Source organism: Drosophila nasuta, chromosome 2R (genome assembly GCF_023558535.2).
Source record: "Drosophila nasuta strain 15112-1781.00 chromosome 2R, ASM2355853v1, whole genome shotgun sequence".
Taxonomy (NCBI): Eukaryota; Metazoa; Arthropoda; class Insecta; order Diptera; family Drosophilidae; genus Drosophila; species Drosophila nasuta.
Window position 1 is genome coordinate 18513292 of NC_083456.1, and position 19965 is coordinate 18533256.

At 41.1% G+C, this 19965-nt stretch overlaps 2 protein-coding genes and 1 long non-coding RNA gene across 8 annotated transcripts in view; 2 read left to right on the plus strand and 1 right to left on the minus strand.

The window, feature by feature from the left end:
* The first annotated feature begins 323 nt into the window (after nucleotides 1-323).
* On the plus strand, nucleotides 324-5719 carry LOC132784588 (probable multidrug resistance-associated protein lethal(2)03659). Its single transcript, XM_060790291.1, has 6 exons — nucleotides 324-600; nucleotides 1082-1315; nucleotides 1380-3293; nucleotides 3608-4074; nucleotides 4143-5094; nucleotides 5163-5719. The coding sequence occupies exons 1-6, from the start codon at nucleotides 530-532 to the stop codon at nucleotides 5491-5493; spliced, it is 3969 nt and encodes a 1322-aa protein (XP_060646274.1). The 5' UTR covers nucleotides 324-529; the 3' UTR covers nucleotides 5494-5719.
* Nucleotides 5720-6896: 1177 nt separating this feature from the next.
* Nucleotides 6897-19965, minus strand: part of LOC132784590 (uncharacterized) — a 29054-nt gene continuing 15985 nt past the window's right edge. For 3 of the 6 annotated variants that reach the window (XR_009632264.1, XR_009632265.1, XR_009632263.1), the window contains exons 2-8: nucleotides 15608-16496; nucleotides 13635-13787; nucleotides 12618-12758; nucleotides 12416-12530; nucleotides 11660-11856; nucleotides 10001-10456; nucleotides 8958-9087 (exon numbers count right to left, since the gene is read on the minus strand). Coding sequence is in view for 2 of the 6 variants with exons in the window: in XM_060790294.1 (XP_060646277.1) it covers nucleotides 8831-9087; nucleotides 11660-11856; nucleotides 12416-12530; nucleotides 12618-12758; nucleotides 13635-13787; nucleotides 15608-16343 (1599 nt within the window). In the remaining 4 variants the exon portion in view is untranslated. Of the gene's footprint in view, nucleotides 9088-10000; nucleotides 10457-11659; nucleotides 11857-12415; nucleotides 12531-12617; nucleotides 12759-13634; nucleotides 13788-15607; nucleotides 16497-19965 lie in introns of all 6 variants that reach the window. The other 3 variants (XR_009632266.1, XM_060790295.1, XM_060790294.1) reach the window with 3 other exon arrangements.
* LOC132784597 (uncharacterized) lies at nucleotides 9179-11663 on the plus strand. Its single transcript, XR_009632267.1, has 3 exons — nucleotides 9179-9310; nucleotides 9401-9590; nucleotides 11479-11663. It is a non-coding gene; the product is annotated as an uncharacterized LOC132784597 (long non-coding RNA).

Below are 19965 nucleotides of genomic sequence, written 5' to 3' on the forward strand. Positions count from 1 at the left end.
TACAGGGTATATATATTACTCATTATTCGCTGATACTAATTTAGGGCTAGACCTGGAATTGCTGGCAGTGCTCCGTATTCCATGTGTTAACAGCGTAACCCACTTTGGTAAATGGTCGTCGGCGCGACTCGCGACTCGCTGCTGTGGTTTCGACTGCATCGACTGATGGTTTGCTGTCAGGCGGCATTAAGATAAACACAAACTGTCCACCCCTTTCTGTGTTAGGTGGTGGTGCGATAGGCTTTCGTGGATCATTGATTTATAGCGATGATTCGGGAACGGAGCGCAAAATTAGTTAAAAATCAAACGCTTTTCGCGTACTGCAAATCAGTAGCGAGCGAGACGGCAAAGGCAGCGGCCACAACCGGATTATTACTACGGCGCGAATTGTGCAAAGGATCTGTGTGATATTAGTCTACTTACTACAAAATATACTATATGTGAATACCTATGCGTACTCTTCAGGATTATATACACAAATTTATGTAGTCGCAACCTTGCAACTCCAGTGAATTCAATGTGAAACAAAATGTTCACAACCAAGGAGCTAAAACCAAATCCAGTGCTAAAAGCGAATTTCTTTTCCAAATGGTTCTTTATGTGAGTGCTCGAGCGATTATTGTCGCCAAATAGTCGTATAACAAAATCTCAGTAGCTCGTCTCGTCTATAAGGTGCCTGCCGATGATGCCATAAATCTCAATAGTTTATGCGGTCAATAAAAACTTGAAAACATTCGTTACGTATACGTTTTATATATTGTAGGGGTATGTTCCGTATACGTAATAATTGCGAGGGTGATTTGAAAGTTAATGAAATTTTTAGTCGCGATCAATACCGTGCCTGCTCTTCTGCCCCGCCTTCTGCGGCCATGATAAGATAAGCTTGAAGAGCCGAGCACATCGAGTCGAGATTTATGGTGCTGTCAATCAATGGAACTCACAAAACATGCAGCAGATTCTTTAAAGTGTGATTATGATAAACTAACTTAAACAATTCTGACAACGCGTTGTCTGTCCCATCTATAAAAAGTTCCCACCTGGGTGTTACAAATCTTGTTGTTTTCCATTCTACAATTCGCAGCTGGTCACGTGAGATTCTCAGAAAAGGCTACGGCAGCAAAAACGTGAAACCAACGGATTTATACGAACATGTGCCCAGCCTGGACAGCAGAAATGTATCGCACTCACTGCTCGAGTATTGGGAGCGGGAACTGAAGCGCTCCCAACCGAGTGTGTTGCACATGATCTTCAAGGCTTATGGTGCGAGTTTTGTGCCCATCTGCATACTCTACTCCTTGCTGGAGATCCTTTTGCAGTAAGTCTACAGAATCTTTGTATCGGCTTCTACAACTGTTGAGTGTCTGAACTTTTATTTGCAGCACGTTGCAACCGCTGCTGTTGGGCAGATTGGTGTCCTTCTTCTCGGAAAGCAATGAGGATATATCTAAGGAATCGGCATATCTGTACGCCATGGGCGTGGTCTTGTGCTCGCTTGTCAACGCTCTAACTTATCATCCCTTCATGTTCTATATGTTTAAGCTGGGCGCTCGTGTCCGCTTGGCGTGTGCTGGCCTCGTGTATCGAAAGTGTTTGCGTGTATCGATCGCTGCCGATAACAGCGGCATAAGTGGTTATGCCATTGCGATCATGGCCACCGATCTGCCGCAGTTCAACGAGACATTCTACTTCTTTCACGAACTGTGGAAGGGTCCCTTCGAAGGCCTGATCTTTGGTTACATCATTTACGAAGTGATCGGATGGCCAGCACTCGTCGGTATTGGTGCCATCATTGTCTTTATACCGCTCCAGGTGTGGGCTTCCAAGGCGGCGGCGCGTTTCAAGTACCTCTCAGCAGAATATGGCGATGTGCGGGTCAAGCTGATGAACGAGATCATTACGGCCATGCAGGTGATCAAGATGTATGCCTGGGAGACGTCCTTTGCCAAGCTGATTGCACGTGTGCGCAAGAAAGAGATGGGCGCCATTCGTGGCACAATGTATCTGTATGCGGCGCTGCAGTGCACCGATATGATCTCGAAGCTATCGCTGTTCCTGTGCCTCATCAGCTATGTGTACACCGGCGACATTGTGACCGCCCAGAAGGTGTTCATTGTGTCCAGCTATTACGATCATCTCAATCAATCGCTGCTGCATCTCTGGCCACTCGCCATGAACTCGTGGGCCGAAACCTTTGTGGTGGCTCGTCGTGTTCTGCACTTTCTGCTGCAGCACGAAGATCCCGCTGACGGAGGCGTCGCCAATTTCAACGATGTGGACGACGATCTGCAGCATGGCAACTACTTTGGACGCATGCACAATCCGCGTTCCATGCGCAAGAGTGTGACGCTTTGCCGACTCACCGCTAGCTGGGATCCTGCCAAACAGGAGAAGCTTCAGCGGCACATCGAAGACGTTACCTTCGAGGTGGAGGAGCAGCAGTTCATTGGCATTGTGGGCACCGTGGGTGCCGGCAAGAGCACTCTGCTGGCCGCATTGCTCGGCGAACTGGACATCATCAGCGGCAGCGTTGAGTTGAATGGCGTCATCAGCTATGCACCGCAAGAGCCTTGGCTGAATCGTTGCAGTCTGCGCGAGAATATTGTCTTCATGGAACCGTTCGATGAGCAGCGCTACAAGGAGGTGCTGCGTGTGTGCATGCTGGAAAAGGATATCGCTCTGCTGCCACTGGGCGATGCCACGCTAGTGGGTGAAACGGGTCTCAGTCTCAGTGGTGGGCAGAAGGCACGCGTTAGCCTGGCACGCGCTGTTTACCGCAAGGCGGACATCTATTTGCTCGATGATCCGCTTTCGGCTGTGGACTCACATGTGGGCAATCAGCTGCTAGAACGTTGTCTCAAGGAGTTTTTGCGCGACAAGATACGCATTCTGGTGACGCATCGTGTGGCGCTGTTGCAGCATGCCGATCACGTGGTGCTCATGGAGGGCGGACGTGCCTCCATTCAGGGTAGATACGAGTCGCTTAAGCAGCTGAAACGTTTTCGCATGTCGGTGGCCAATGACAGCGAGGTGTCCAAGTTGCGTGCCTTGCGCACCGACAGCATTCTCGAGGAGACGGAGCAACGCGAACCGCTCAGCCAACAGGAGATGCAGTTGCATCAGGACGAGTGCGCTGAGCTGTACAAGGAACAACAGGAACAGGGATCCGTCAAACTGGGCACCTATAAGAAATACTTTGCTGTGCTGGGTTTGCCGTCGGTGGTGCTCATCATTCTGGTGGTTTTCATAATAGCACGCGGCTCCGAGGCTGCCATGGATATTTTTCTCTCCAAATGGTAAGTGAATCTTTAGTAGAGAATTTTAAGGACTTATACTTTTTTCCTTTTTTTAAAATAGACTTCAAATAAATCAGAGAATGAATCAGAGTTTCTTGATCACCTAAGCATACCATCCTTGATTTCTAAATTTAAGTTTTTCATTATTTGTTAAAAATATTTTCAAAGTTCAGAATATTTCGAGTTTCAAAAAAGATTTGCAAATTCAATTATTAATTGACTCAAAACTAACACAATAATGATGAAAATCATAATAATATATGATAATTTACCCCTTTTTAATGTTTTCTAATTATTTTTGACTTTCATTCTAGGGCTAACTGGGAGGAAGAGGAACCCGACGAGCATGGAACACCGATTCAGCGTCAGAAGATCAGAACACAATTGGTCATCGTGTATTCGGTGCTGATCATCACCACATTGTTGCTCTATGTGCTGCGCACCTTTGGCTTCTTTATGATGTGTCTACGCATCTCGTTGCACATTCACAACTTTCTCTTCCAGGGTGTCATACGATCCAGCATGCAGTTCTTTACCCTGGCCACCTCGGGGCGTATACTTAATCGATTCTCCAGCGATATTCTGTCCATTGACATCACATTGCCACAATCGATGATGGACTCGTTCGAGTTCTTTGTCAATGGCCTGGCTGTGCTCATTGTGGTGAGCACTGCCAATTATTGGCTGCTCATACCTGCGATTCTCATGATCGGCTTGCTCTACTTTGCAAGAAGTCTTTACATAGGCGCCAGTCGAAGCCTCAAGCGCATCGATATCATTTGTGAGTAAAGCTTAAATTTTATAATTTTGTTTCATTAACTATTCAATTCTTTTTCCTTGGCCTTGCAGCTAGAAGTCCCATTTACTCGTATACGAATGCCACTTTTAGGGGTCTGCCTACGATACGAGCACTGAATGCCACAAAGCGTCTGGAGCGCGACTTTCATAAATATCAAAATGAAAACACATCCGCTGTTTACATGTATGTGACTGTGAATCGTGCCTTTGCCTTCTGGACGGATCTCATCTGTGTGCTGTACATTCTGCTGGTCACCTTCAGTTTTCTCATTGTCGATCGAGGGTACTTCAGCGGTGATGTCGGTCTGGCCATCACGCAGTCTATGTCATTGGGCATCATCTGTCAGTGGGGCATGCTGCAGACCGTCGAGCTGGAGAATCAAATGACCAGCGTAGAGCGTGTGCTGGAGTACGTGCAATTGCCACCAGAGCCATCCTATGAGACGGATGCAAGTGTCAATTTGCCAGCAGATTGGCCCAATGCGGGGCAGCTGCACTTCCAGGATCTGCGATTACGCTACAACGAGCACACGTCGCACTATGTGCTAAATGGTCTCAATTTCACCATCAAACCGAAGGAGAAAATCGGCATTGTTGGACGCACTGGCGCTGGCAAATCATCGATTGTGCAAGCGCTCTTTCGCCTTGCTCTGAATGAAGGACTCATCGAGGTGGATGGCTACGATATCTCTAAGCTAGGCTTACACGATCTGCGTAGCCGCATCTCGATTATACCGCAGGATCCCGTGCTCTTCTCGGGCACGTTGCGCTACAATCTCGATCCGTTTGAGAATCAATCGGATGACGAGCTTTGGCAGGCGTTGGACTCCGTGAAAATGAAGTCATTTGTGGCCGCACTCAATGGCGGACTCAGCTATCGACTGCACGATGCCGGTGGCAACTTTAGCATGGGCCAGCGACAACTGATATGCCTGGCGCGTGCCATTTTGCGGCACAGCAAAATACTCATCATGGATGAGGCGACAGCCAACGTGGATCCCGAGTAAGTTAGAAATGATTTCCGTTAAGAAAGTGTTGAAATTTAAATTTAAATTTCAATTTGAATTTCAGCACTGATCAACTGATTCAGGAGGCCATTCACACCCGATTCGCTAACTGCACTGTGCTGACCATAGCACATCGATTGCATACGGTTATGGACTCGGATCGTGTGATGGTCATCGATACGGGACGTGTCGTCGAGCTCGGACATCCGTACGAGCTGCTGCAGCAGCGCAATGGCCATCTATATCGCTTCGTGAAGAACACTGGAGCGGGTAGCGCCAAGCATCTCAACTATGTGGCCGAACAGAGTTATTATAAGCGTGTGACAAAGAGGAGATTACCGGATCAGGATGGATCGGATCAGAGGGAGAACATTTGCAGGGGAACCACTCTATAAAAGACTGTAGTTTGATTTTGTTTTTCGTTTTTTTGTTTTTTTTATGTAAGTTATGGTAATATAGTTTTTATTATAGTGAACTGATTTTTAAATATAAATCTATATTTGTATATGTATATATGCACTTTATATGTATAATATACGAAGTTCTTGTAGCGTTTCCAACAGGTTTTTGTTTTCATTTTCTCTTTTCTTTGACTGCTTTCATAGCCGTTCTTAAGTTTGAAAAAAAGCATTTCATTTGTTAGTAATTTTTTTTTTTGATTTTTTCTTTTTTGTTGAATGCAATGTTTTTACCTAATGGTTAACTTGCGAGCTATAAGTAATCCTGGCTACTGTTTTGGTTTAACTTTTGTTTTTGTCATACTATAACTACGCTCAACTTCTAGTTGTTCATTTTGTTGTTGCTAGTTGTTGTAAGTACTTAGTTACATGAGTCACATGAGAAATCTTTAGATTAATGCCTTCTATCGATGCTTACAGAATTAAATCTTGTTCTTGTTGTTCTCTAATTTTGCGATAATGTATTTTGTAACTATTTTCATATATTCATAGATTTCATTAGATTAGATTTTCGAAGTTTTTGTTTTACTTGGTATATGTATAAAATTGGTTTGGTAGAGTGTAAATGAATTTATCGCATAGATTTCCACTAGACTTTCATACAAGTGTATATAATCATCATTAGTTTTGTATGTAGTTTTGTTTTGTATGTCGTGTATATAAATATTAAAGTAAATAAAGCATATATTGATGTATATAATTTGTTTAAAATATGTTTCTTATGATTTCTGCTTATTTAAAAGTCGCTTAATTAAAGTCTGCCTTCAACATTTGTTTTTTGTTTTTCTTTTTGTTTTTATTTTGATGTAAATAGAAAAATCAGTGTTTGGAGAATGTTCATAAATCTTAAATATGTTATGTATAATATATATAGATCTATTTAATTTAATTCTTAGCGTTTGTGCTTAAATTACGTGTTGTCACAAAAACAAAGTTAAACTTTGAAATCCTTCCCCAAATTTCAATGCTTAAGTCGTTTTTTTTCTGTCATTTTATCAAGTTAAGTTTATATTATTATGTATTGTTCCTTTTGTTGTGCATTTTAATGTAAATACGTATATATGTATATATTTGATGTCCTAGAAATAAGATTGTTTGTTTGCTGTTTAAGAAAAATTCGATGCAATTTGAATAAAATTATGCTTGTAATTAATATTTACTCGTATTTAGCTAAGTAGTTATTATTATAATTTTTTTTTTTACTTAACAAGCATTTTATTAATGATTTGTATCTTTTTTTCATTTTGAATTGGAGTTATTTTGTTCATTTATTATTTTTTATTTGCTTTAAAGTTTAAGTTAATGCGATTTAGCCTCGCTCTACTAAATTGTACTTGCCATTTTGTAGGCCATGTTTAGGTTTTTTTTTTGTGTTTTGTATTTAGTATTTAAGGTTTTTATAAACACGTTTTGTATTCACTTTGTTATTCTCACAGTTAAGCTTCTTTGATTGAGCACAAAAGCAAATGAGAGTTTTTTTTTTTGTTTTGGTTGTTTGTGGGGCTTTGCTGTAAAATCAAAAAATTCCTTATTATACTCGATAGACTTTAAGTACTATGAATTTCAACTGAAAACCTAACGGAATCCCCTCTTACACTTATACCAATGCATGTTGTCTCAGCACTCGACGCACGAAGAATCTTCCCCTATTATTGGTCCGCCCAGTGCTGAAGGAGAACATTATTGACTAAGGTTGGATTGGGATTTGGGAAATGAAATGTGTAATTATTTGTAACGAAAAACGTAGCACAATAAGAACTCAAGATTCATATGTGGTTTTGGAAGTCAATTTAGATTATTAGAAGCTACTCGTATATTTAGAGAGGTAGTTAGATTTTAACTAACTACCCGAACTACGGCACTTGTGGGTGCATTGTGCTAGCTTTTTTTTTCTTTTTCTTCTTTTATTCATTTTGTTCTCAGTGTTCCCTAAAATTTAGTTCAGCCAGCATTAACCAATAGTTAAAAGTATTGTTATTGTTATTTTTTTGGTATTTAAGATTTTTTTATACGAGTATATTTGAAAAATGTTTTTGTGGGAACTAAACGTGCGTGCTTCGTTTACATTTTTCTGAAACGCATATTTTGATTATAAAATATGGTCCCGAGGTTCATAATATTTTCTTGCATTTGCAATTGCATTTTCTGTGTTGTTCATTGGCTATAAGAATAATAATTATCCATATGGGGACTACAGCAGCATTTGTTGTTGTTAATATATAGGCGTGGCCGGAACTCGCACTATAGAGATATTCAATGGGAGGAGCTGCTTCCTGTTATTTTTGTGTGTTTTTTGTAAGTTAGATAAGATAAGGCGTTGTGCGTATGTACATTGTACATAATCAGCTTTTTTTTGCTTGTTTTGCTATGTGTCCTAATTGTTTTGTTCTTTGTTTTTTTTGTTGTTTTTGGCAATGATTATCGCTTTTCCTTAAGTAGTATTATCAAACACAAAACAAATGAAAACAAAATCTAAACTCAATTCACTACTTTTGAAATCATGCCTACATTGGTTAATTTTTATTTCAATTATTGTTCATTTCTTTTCTACGAAATTTGTTTTACTTGGGTGTTGTTGTTGCTGTTAATTCATAAAGCTTTCTCTATTTTGCGTACAATATTTATATAAATTTGTAAATTTATTTATTTAAATGATCTTTGTTTTTGTTTTATGTTTTTTTTTTTTGTTATTTGTAATAGTTTTTTCTTTTTAATTTGTTATTTTGTTGATTTTTTTTGGTTTGAAAAAAAGAGTAGTATGAATTTGTTATGCAAGGTTTTTTTTCGAACATTTTTTTTACGGTGTAGTTGCATATATCCGATCAATATATGCATTGCTCGCTATATATGTGTGTTATCTATATATATATATATTTATATATTTATTTAAATATATCGTTATGCAAGTAATTAATTAGCATTGTTGTCGTGTGGTTCTGCAAAAAGTTTTGTAATACGCTTTATACTGGGTATCCAACAATTTGTCCATTAATTGCAAAAAATGTCTTTAAAAAAGGGTCTAACAATGGCATTGGCCCGAATAGTGAGCCTTATTATCGCGTGCATATTAAACGACGATATCGACGATTTGTTGACTCGTTTTCTGAGTGTTTTTCTGTTACTTTAGTTTTATGGTTTTCTTTTCTTTCCATCATCATTTTCATTTCATTCTTGTTCTTGTTACGGTTGTTATTATTGTATAAATTGTTATTTACTTCATCGCCGCTCTATCTCTCTCTCTCTCTCTGTCTCTGCGTTCAGCAATCTCTCTTTCTCACTTGTGTCCCGGTTCGATAATTTCAACGGTTACGCTTTCGGCCACGGGGTTTGTTGTTATGTTCGTAATCAGGGCCTCCTCCTGCGGCGATTGCAATTGCTGCTGGGCATGCGAATGGTGCTGACGATGCGAGGAGCCATGCCGCTCATGATGACCGCTGGACACCTTACCCGGTGCCACCGAGTTGCTGCGATTCGAACGCACCGAGGCGGCTGAGGCATTGCTGGCACTGCCACGCGACTCCGACTGCGAACCTATTTTGTGGAGAACACACACACACAGACAGAGAGTTAAAAATCACAAAGTCAAACAAAACAATCTTTCGAAACGAGCACAAAACAACAACAAATTTTGAGTGATGCCGGTTTGCTTACGCACCGGTTGAAAGGACATTTCGGCTATCTGAGACGCTGCCTGAGATAGCCGAACGCCATTCGTTTTTGCATCGGAAATAGCACAAGACTACATAGTAACATGGTAGATAAAATGCTACTAATACTCGAATACTATAAACTGATAATTGAGCCATAATCATATAAGGTATTTATATCTCTACTTGATACCCAGGCAAACTTACAAAACTGAGGAAAGCTGCGTGCGACAGAAACAAAACTAAGGAAAATGGAAACGGAAACAGAAATGAAAATCGAAATGGAAATCATAAGAGAATGAGGCACTGCTAAGTAAAAAAGGAAAAACTATAGATGTTTAGAAAGTGTTCGAGTATAATGACAGTTTCGTATAATCCAGTTTTGAAGTAAGTATCTCTAAGTACATAGTGTGAATGTAGTTGGTATTTGTATGTATAGAAGTAGTATGTTTTTGTACTATATATATAGGGCCAGTAGACAGGCAGACTAAGTCTAAGCACTAAGTCTGTAGCTGTATTCCTACTTAGTACAGGGTATTCAGTGTTCTATGTTAAGTGTGTTGTGTGTGTTGGAACATACAATTTAGGAGCTAGTTACTAGTTACTTATGTAGAAGATAACCGCAACTGTCTCCAGCATACAAGTTTGGTACAATAATAACAACGACAGCAACTACGATTATTCTTAATAAAATACAGGACACTGGGCATCACAATAGCTAGACAGCACATTCAACAATTTGTTCGGGAAAAAAAACAACTACTACGATAACAACTGAGAGACGAGCAGCTGCCTACCTCGTGGACCTATGCCTTGTGGACTTTGTGGATCAGGATCAGGATCAGGATCTGTATTTTCTTTTCTTTTTTTTGTTTTCTTGTTTGTTTGGAATTCATTGGCCCACTAAAACTTATTTGCACCCGAATTGGCAGCCATGCCACAGGCTGGTGCTGTGCCCGGCGAGGATACGTATGTGGTCGTTACGGTGATGGATGAACCTGGCGTTGGCGATGGCGTTGGCGTTGTGGTAGCTGTGGCAGCATTTGTTGCTGTTGCTGTTGTTGTATTGTGGACCACTGTGGTTGCTGCTGTAGCTGTAGCTGCTGTTGTTGGCACGTAGGGCAAGAAATGGCTATGAACAACATTATACTGATTGGCGGCGCTTGGATGCTCCAGCAGACGCGAACAGTTCGACACATCGCTGACACGGGAGTCGCTGGAGCGCGTGTTGCTCTTCGAGCGTATCATGCGACCTTTTATTGTAGTACATTACGTAGTGAGTGTGTGTGTGTGTGTGGGTGTGTGTTTGAGTGTGGCAGAAGAGAAAGAGAGAGACACATAGAGTTTCGAGGGAAGCGAGCAAAAAGGAAATGTTTATTGTTTGGCATCGCGACACAAAACTCAAACAACAACAAAATGAAAGCACGACGACCACACAAAGGTAATTGGCAACAACTGTCCGCTGGGCCTTAGCTAGATAACAACAAAATCATCATCATCATCATTATCGTCATCGTCAACAACTCAACAGCAAATGGCCAACGTTCTAAACTTAACGGTTCTTAAAGCGTCAATCACGTTGATTGAGCCCCGCAAACCAGTTGAAATCGTTTTGCCGTTTTTTATTTTTTATTTTTCTTGTGCACACAATGCGATCCACTTGATTGGGTAAACCTCGAGTACTCATATTGCTGCTGCTACTTATAATTGAAATTCTTGGCCACACGCCGAGCCGTAATTTTCCCCTCAAGGGCACTTCAACTCTCTAAAGAAATCTATTAACACGTATTCTCCATTTATTCAATCCAGTTCATAAATAGCGCCATGTCACGCCTCCACAAATGAATCGTTCATTTCTCTTTACACACTTATCTGGTTACGCAGCTAATACTACTAATATATAATTGGCATATCTAAGGAAAAACACCATATATCACACACTCTGTCTTACACACTTATATATAGTATATGATCTAGCAACTTTTCGTTGAGGGCTATAAATAAGAAAGCGCGCACTTTTACTTTTATTTTTAGCTTATCATCAGTGTCAATCAAACATGGGATATAATCGATATTTGGAGTATCTTTAAAGATAAGATTCAAGTTCAAGTTGTTTCGAACACTTCCGAACATTTGAATAGGGGCTCGTTTTCTTATTGTTTGGTTCGTTGTTAAGTGACTGACTGACTGATTGAGCGACTGTTTGATTGATTGATAGTTAGTTTGATTGATTGATTGCGTTTACGTTTTTTCTTTTTTTTTTTTGCTTTGCAAGTTGACAGAAAAGTTCTGCAAGTTGTCAAACAAAATTTGCACAAATCAAACTAAAATAAAAACAAAAATCAACGACAAGACACAAATCGAAAACGGAATCGAAAAAAGAAACGAAAGCCAAAAATAATACGTATACGCACTGGTACTGCAGACGGTGCCGTGTTGTGGAATGGAATACAAACCTGTCTTACCTAGCGACGGATTCGGTGAATGGGGCCGCAATGAGGCCATGCTTGGCTGCCTCGATGGAGCCCGCACAGACATCCTCGAGCCACGACGCTCCTGGCCATGGAGGAGCTTGCTGTCGCGCAACAGCGAGACGTTCATGAGGCGTGGATTGGGCGTATTAAAGATGGTACGATTCTCACGCCAACGTGCCCTGCAAAGAAGTACAAAAGTGCTCGATTAGCGGAGATGTTCAGCAAATGTCAGATGATGATGATGACGTGTGCCAAAAAGCTGGAGCGTGGAATGAGATTGAAGTGGACGACGATGTGTGTGTGGAACGTGGCTGGCAATGTCGTTGCCGTTAGTTTCGTTTAATGCCAATTAATGCAAAAATTTTGTTCATTTGACTGAAATTAATTGCTGATGAAATTATTTATCATCAACATAACCATGACTACGCCCACAGCATGCTCTTTGCACATAACATAATGAAGCTGTCCTTGGGCCTTCGCTCTTTGCTCCTGACGGCATGACGACGGCAAAGCATCATCAGCACAGCCCATTGACCCAATTAGGTTTGCCCCACTCATGACAGGCAACATTTCAAGTGTTGCTTGATTATGCTGCTCGGAACTCTATACCCTTCAGAATGTTTAGTATATCCTTTCGCTTAGTTCTATCTATCTTAGACTTGTAAAGTGCGTGATTTTTACAGGGTGTCTTTTTGCAGTGGGTGTTGTGTGAAAATGTTTGCATTGCAATTTACTCACTGGCTAAACAATCGCAGGACGACACAAATAATAATAAACATCAATGCCATTCCTACCAGCACGCCAATCATGGCCGGATCAATGTATGTCTCGGGTCCTCGCTTATCCTGGCGCCCTGCAAGCAAAACACTTTCCATTACTTCTCCGTTAAGCAAACATTAACTGTGCGTGTGTGTGTGTGTGTTTGGGTGTCCACACCGACCTTTGCACTCGACGGAGCCATCCTTGCCCCAGATGGGCGACATCTCGAACCGACAAATGCAACGTCCGTCTCGGCATTCCGTCTGAAAGTAAACCGCTTCGCATTGCTCGTTGAAGAAACAGGATTCGTTAACAGCAGACGCTAAAGACGGGAAAGATAGGAGATAAGAGGGGAAAAATACTATAAGTAAATTGTTGACCACGATTCGCACAATTGAATTACACATACTCGTACACACAACACATTCTTTATTGTTTCAGCACGTGGACAAGTTTTACTTGTTTTACGAGTGTCCGAAATGGGGTCGATCCAATGGCAATGGCAGACAGACAAATATTTTTATTGGTCAAACTATAGGCGCAGAATGAGGACAACGAATGACACCCACACACTACATAAATAATTGTATTTTTAATATTATGGCATGTGTGTAAATGTCGGATGAATTCTACGCATTTATTGGGCACAGCTATTTATAAGCATTCAGCTTATAATTATAGTTTGATCCAAATTTCAAATTCCCAATCCCTTTACTCTATTTCGTATTTATAATTGGTGTTTGATAAGCAGTTCACTTTGGGTGCCAAGTTCACTTTGATGTGAGTCATTAACCAGCTTGCTAAATGCAAAATCCCCAGCCCATAAATTTATCAATCAGCCAATGCACTGAGCTTAATGTTTACGTGGTGGGGACCATAATCGCCATAATTAAATTTTAATTTACAATATTAAATGCGCATTCCAAACAGTGGGGGAATATAAATTATAATTTTGTGCCAAGTGTCGCCCGCCCGCTGCCAAATCATTTCGACTTGACTTTCTTTCAACTGTTTTTTCCTCTTTTTTCTGTTCACTTTTTTTTTTTTAATTTGCCGCGCGATGTAATCAACGTTGAGCTTTGGGGGATTTGTTTGCTGGCAATGCATTTCTTTTAATGAAAACTTGGCAGACTGACAAGCAAGGTTGAGCCTGTTTGTTGTACTTCTTGTGGTTGTTGTTGGTGTTGTTAACGCTTACCCTTGCCACATTTATCAATGTGATTGGTGACATGCAGATCCTCGGTGCACTGACACGACTTCTTCTTGGGATCACATATTGAACCGGGAAAACCGCACTCCAATGTATTCTCGCACTTGTCACCAAACTTCTTCTGGCCGCGACTGGCATAATCTATGATGAAAAAAAGTGAAGAAAAAAAGGTGAAATAGGTAAAGTAGAGGTTAACTTAACACATGTTCCTCTTGACTAATCCCAGGTGTCAAATTTATAATGAAACCGCAACAAAACTTTCAATCCCCAATATATACGTATACACACAATGTATAAATAAAAGAAAGCCTGCAAAAAGTGAAAAGTATTTGAATCCCAAGCGGCTTAGTGGCAGATTAAAATGTAAATTCATGTATAAATCTCTCACTCTCTGTTCGCTCAGTTCGCTTGTCAGCCAGTTAAGTACCAGCATGAGTATGACTACGAGTGCGTATGTATACGTCAGCGTCTGTGTGTGTGTGTGTGTGTGTGTGTGTACCTGTGTATGCCGAAATGTTTTGGCGCTAGCCCACGCAGGTGCTCAAGGGGCCGGAGTGCGACTCGAGTGAGAGGCACTTCAATGGTTCAGCACATACCACATGGCAGGGCACTTGGCAGACTTGTGGGTGGAATCCTTCATTAAGTTTGAATGAAATGAAAACAGACGCCGTAGACACACACACACACGCACACACACACACAGAGTCTCACACTCAGTTACACACAGAAGAACATGCCAGTGGCATGTAAAGTGAGCCGAGTTGAGTTGAGTTGAGTTCACATCTTAATTAAGCACTTGGGAGCAACTTTGGCCGGAACTGGCGGCCAACAATGTATGCAAAATCTCAACGGCAACCAGGGGTTAACGCAGGCATTAATATCGCAGCATATGCCGCGTTTGCTCCACTAATTTTGTTGATACTCCGACATAATTACCAAGCGCAACCAACGTTGATGGCAGCCGCGTCTATGTGTTGCTGCTGTTGCTGTTGATGATGACGATGACGATGACGCTGACGATAGCAGCGAGCAGGAAAGGAGCGGAAAAGGATGTGCGCCGGCCTCGCATTTAAGCCAACGGAAGCGCAAAGACAAAACAAAATGGCTGCGCTTTGCAAAAAGGTTGCGCCATTTTCTAGCAGACAAATACACGCGCACACACACACACACGAACACAAACACTTGTGCATACATGTGAAGTGTGTGTGCGAGCGAGAGAAGGGTGCAAGTCTATTTGCTTGTGGTTTATTTTTAAATGCAGTGACTGCTATGAATAGAGCCCTCCGTAAAATGCAGCTAAAAAAGAGAAGCAACTGCTGCTGCTGCCGCATTGCATCGGTTTTTCTGGCTGTGGCGAGCAAATTCTCTGAAAGTGTTGACAAAGTGGGGGACCAACAAGAGAGACAACGACGACCAACAAGGGGTCTGCTCTCTATGACCCAAAAGGCAACCCAGGCAGCCCAGTTGTATTGTTGCCCCTTTAATACCCATTTCAAAAAGAGATTACCCAACGTGGCAGTTTGTTTACCAAGCGAAGGAAGGGTTCTATGCGGGCAACAGCAGCATCAACTCAACTCATTTTTAATGCCTCAAAACTGATGGTCTGTCATTTAAGGCTAGCCCGTTCAACATTTATAATTGTTATAATTGGAAACTTTGCTTCGCTGTTGTTGTGTAGTATCTTAAAAGTGCAGCTCAACGAATTGGAAATTTTTGTGAAATAGTAAGCACATTTATTTGTGGCAAGCACACATTTTGAGTGTGGCTTTTGTGGTTAGATAGCAAGCATTGTGCTTGCTTTAGCATGATTATGCAACAATAGTGCAACATGATGACGTCATTGTTGTACATACATATTTGATTAGCGGTTTGCGACGACAACATGGCATGCCACACACGACACTGACACACGATAACTAACATAAGTTACGGTGAGGCCATGCCCCGTGGTGTTAGCTTACCAAACTCGGGTGTTGTCGTCTCCGGTCCCACGCTGAAGCTATTAACGGCAAAGAAATTGTCACCGTCATCGGCCAGCGCCACTGGCAGCCGTGGCAGCAGTGCGACAACGGAAATCAGGCACAGGACGTATGTTTGAAGTCGCCCCATGTTGTTGGTGTTGTTGCTGCCACCAACACCATCGACCTCAGTCCGGCGGTCCATTAGCATTAACGATTGCTCCTCACGCATTTTTAGGGACGCGGCAGTTGTTGTTGTTGTTGCTGTTGCTGTTGCGGTCGTTGCGACGCCCTTAATCCTTAAGTGCAAGTTTGCTTTGTTGTTTGTTTGTGTTGCTATTATTATGCTTGGCGCCTGGCTGGGCGACAAGTGTTGAGCTTGTTGCTCTGACGCCTCCCAGCGGCAATTGTTGCTCTCGCTGCTCTTGTTGTTATTATTATAGTTGTTGCTGTCGTAGTTGTTGTTTTGATTGTTGTTGTTGTTATTGTTGCTGCTATTATTGTTGGCGTCTTCAACTGCTATTGTGGCTGCTGCTGCTGCTGATGATGCGGCTGCTGCTTCTGCTGCTGTTGATGCTGCTGCGGCTGCTGCTGCTGCTTCGTCGTCTTCATCAGCGCATTGTTGCTGCTGTTGCTCACATTTTACACGCGTCTCGCGCCGATACTTGGCAACGCCAATAAAGCGGCCCTGCAGCGTTGCAGCACCGTGACGGGGCTCTAAAGCCCCATCTAATCTCATATTATTCGATCGTCGTCGTGCTCCTTATCCATGCTGCTTTCAAGCCGTTCAATTTGAGCGCTCTCGTTTGTTCGATTGCCTTTGCTCTGTTGATTGCCACTTCACATGGAAACGTAGATCTCTCTGGTCAACGCTGGTGTCGCAACACGAAAACTGCAAAGAGAAATTGAAGCGTTTTGTTTTGATTTCCAGCAACAAAGAATAAACAACAATAAACGACAAAACGAGCCAAGTTGTTGCCCCCTTGGGCAGTAGCAAGCAAGCAGGGCTAATCACTTAACTGCGTGTGAAATTTCAAACCGACCTTCAAACAATTTCCAAAAGTGCCCAGCAAATGGGCACCAGCCAAACCAATGAAATTGAAACCAAGTCCTGCACTCTGCCCAACTACCATTCTCCATTCTAGCTGCCAAATTCTCACTCTCTCTCTCTCTCTCCCGCTCTCTCTTCTCGCTTTACACACACTAACTGTCCAACCGAAACTGTCAAACTGACTTGGACCGCCTGGCACGAAATTAAATTGACTGACAGTAAATTGGGGAATCATCTGTGTGTGTGGGGCCACAGCACAAAGCTGCCAATGCTTCGGTCCGGACCAGCTAATTGGATTAAGGTCACACTCACACACAGTTGAGAATAACATATGTGACATTACATGTGTTTGTGTTCATGTTACTCTGCCACGAACAAGTATTTATAATTGTTTTGCTATACTGCTCTTTAAACGTTTCAGGGGCACTTTTGTGCAGTCTTTAACTTTGGCTTTATTTTATTGTTTCAATTTTATAACAGTCGTAATCATCCATTAAAATCCCCGCTTTTAGTTTAAAGTGCAGCAGCTTGCACGCTTTTAATCATAGTTCAGAATAGCTTTATTTTCTTGATGAAATTTATTTAAAGTTCCAAAATTGCATTTCCAAAAAAATTGCCACACAATTTTCTGCACTTGCCATACAAATTTTTGAATGACAGATTTCATCATTGCTAAGAAGAGATTTCTTCAGTTTTTGAACTTTAATAAAAGTTTTAAAATTTCATCAATTAAAGTGCTTTAGCTTCAACAACTTCCATGTGTTTCCATAGTTGATCATCACTTTTAATAAAAGTTTTAAAATTCCATCAATTAAAGAGCTGCAGCATCTGCCAACCAAATATTTGCCATGTGTTTGCAGATGCATTTAATCATTGTTAAGTATGGCTTTTTGTGCTCGTTTAATTTTCATAAAAGTTTTTTTAATTCAACAATAAAAGTGCTGCTGGCTTGCATTGCGGCAGGTTGCAACCAGATATTTCGTTCCATAGTTTCAGGCGCAACCATAAATGTTTGCACATGCAACACAAATACCTGCGTATTCAATCGTTATTAACAATAGCTTTATTTTTCGTGCAAATTTATTTAATATCTTAAAACATTTTTAATAAATGTCTTTTCGTTTGTCAATTGTCCTGCACATTGATGTTAAATATTGCACGATTTTAATCATAGTTAAGAATAGCTTTCTCATGTTTTTGAAATTTAATAAAAACTGCATGATTTTAATCATAGTTAAGAATAGCTTTCTCATGTTTTTGAAATTTAATAAAAGCTATAAATTTGTGTCAAAGAAAGAACAGTGTTGCCTGATTTCATCATTGCATTTAATCATTGTTCATTGCATAAAAAGTTTTTAAATTTCATCATGCAAATAGCTGCAAATATTTCGTTGCAAAGCGTACGAATGAAATTCAACAAATATCGCATCATTGTATTAAATTTTGCTTTTATTATCACACTGCAGCTTTCTTACTTGTTTTTATTGAAATATAATAAATGTCTTAAAAGCATTTTTAATAAAATATCCTTTCGCTTGCACACGTTGAATTGCAGTCTGGCATATTGCAAGCAAATATTGCATTGCATAGTTTCAGGCACACGAATACCTGTGTTTGTATTTCTCATGCAACACACAAATACCTGAGCACACAACAATCGTATTGTGCATTTAATTATTATTTTTGCATTTAATTTAATGCTTTTTCATCTCGTGTCAGTTATTCTGCTTAATTGTTGCGGCAGTGTGTGCAGGCTTCTACACGATTTGGGCGACTTATGGCGTCGTGTTATTTGAGCCAAAGCCTGATAAATAAATCATACATCTGAACATGCAACAACGCATGTGGCGTGAATATCCTGTATAAGCCATGAATGTTGCAACATTTCCACATGCCACAACACAGAGTATGCATATATGCAACTGCAACGCCAACTACATAGTATGTATTCAAAGTGTGTGTAAGCTGCATGGGACTGACGCGAATAACGGACGACATTTGCCTGCCACATGTCAGTGCTCACTTATTTGCATACAAGCAGATCTTTCAATGTGACTGAATACGTCACTCAAACGTCGCCCTTTTACTTTTCACATCATCCACTCTTTAATACCGTTTACTCAAAAAACTTCTACTAAACGAAAGCCCTTCGTTTAAATACGCATTTGTCTCAACGGTCGCACGTAGTTACCTGACTCGAAAGATAATTTTGCGTCTTCGCGTGATGTCCTTAAGTTTCTATAAATATACTGTCAGCATCTAAATATAAACTTTACTCGTTTTCCCCAGTTGAGGGTTTTGTCTGGATTTGAACATTCGTTCGTTTGTGTGGCAGCAAATAGGCTTTGGCTTTGGCTTTGGGTGTTTATTTCGGTAATAAATGTGGCGTGGCGCACTCAAGAGATCCGGCTAAGCTAAATTCCCCAGCGTGAGACAGTGTAAATCCGCAATTAATTTATGCGTCTGACGCATAAGCATACAAGGAATTTACAGTTATGCTGGTCAGGCCAGCATATTTATAAGCTATAAGCATCCAATTGCGAGATCTGCTGCAGAAAGCTGCGGGGAGCAGAGCCGAGCTCATAAAACGCGACTCACGCAACCCAAAAATGATGAGCAGGAAACGTGTTGCATGTCTTCCATGTGTCGCATTCGTGCATGTTGGGGCACACAAATTGTTTTCGGGTTTTCCATAAATTTATGTGACGGCATTAAATGCGAGTGTAATAAATAAATGTCAAATGCGGCGTATACGCAATATTAATATATGGTTGCTGAACAGAAGCCCCCACGATGATGAGACAATCGCTTGACACATGAAACGAAGGCATCCTGCGAGCAAATTACACACAATAACAATATCGTAGTATGCTGTCGCAAAATGAATGCGAAGAAATGTGCTCGCATTGTCACATATTACGTATACGCAACATGCACCTCGAGTCTGGGAGGGGCTAAATTATAACCCGGAAAAATGTTTATGCTAATTAACACGACATAAGCATAAAACGAAAACATCTGCCAATTCTAATGGTAATGAGGCTCAGGTCGTTCCAATTAATACTTATTGCCCTGCTATTGTTTTAGGCGCCATAGGAGCGACCCCAAGGCCATGTCTCTCTGTGTATTCACAAAGGAGAGCACGAAAGATGCACGATGCCAATCAGTTTGCTGAACAACAGAGATACACACAGAACCGCTTTTCACCTATTTTTCCATGCTTCAAACATCCCGTCGTCGTTTTGTACAAACTATTCAGTCAGTGGAACAAATAGCATCGCTCAGTCTTTCGGCTGTGCGTTGATATTCA

Bases quoted from the DNA above. Each gene is read 5' to 3' on its own strand.
- LOC132784588 (XM_060790291.1), top strand. From the start codon at position 530: ATGTTCACAACCAAGGAGCTAAAACCAAATCCAGTGCTAAAAGCGAAT. The intron at 1,316-1,379 runs GTAAGTCTACAG...TTTTATTTGCAG, and splicing joins TTGCTGGAGATCCTTTTGCA to CACGTTGCAACCGCTGCTGT. The intron at 4,075-4,142 runs GTGAGTAAAGCT...TTGGCCTTGCAG, and splicing joins CAAGCGCATCGATATCATTT to CTAGAAGTCCCATTTACTCG.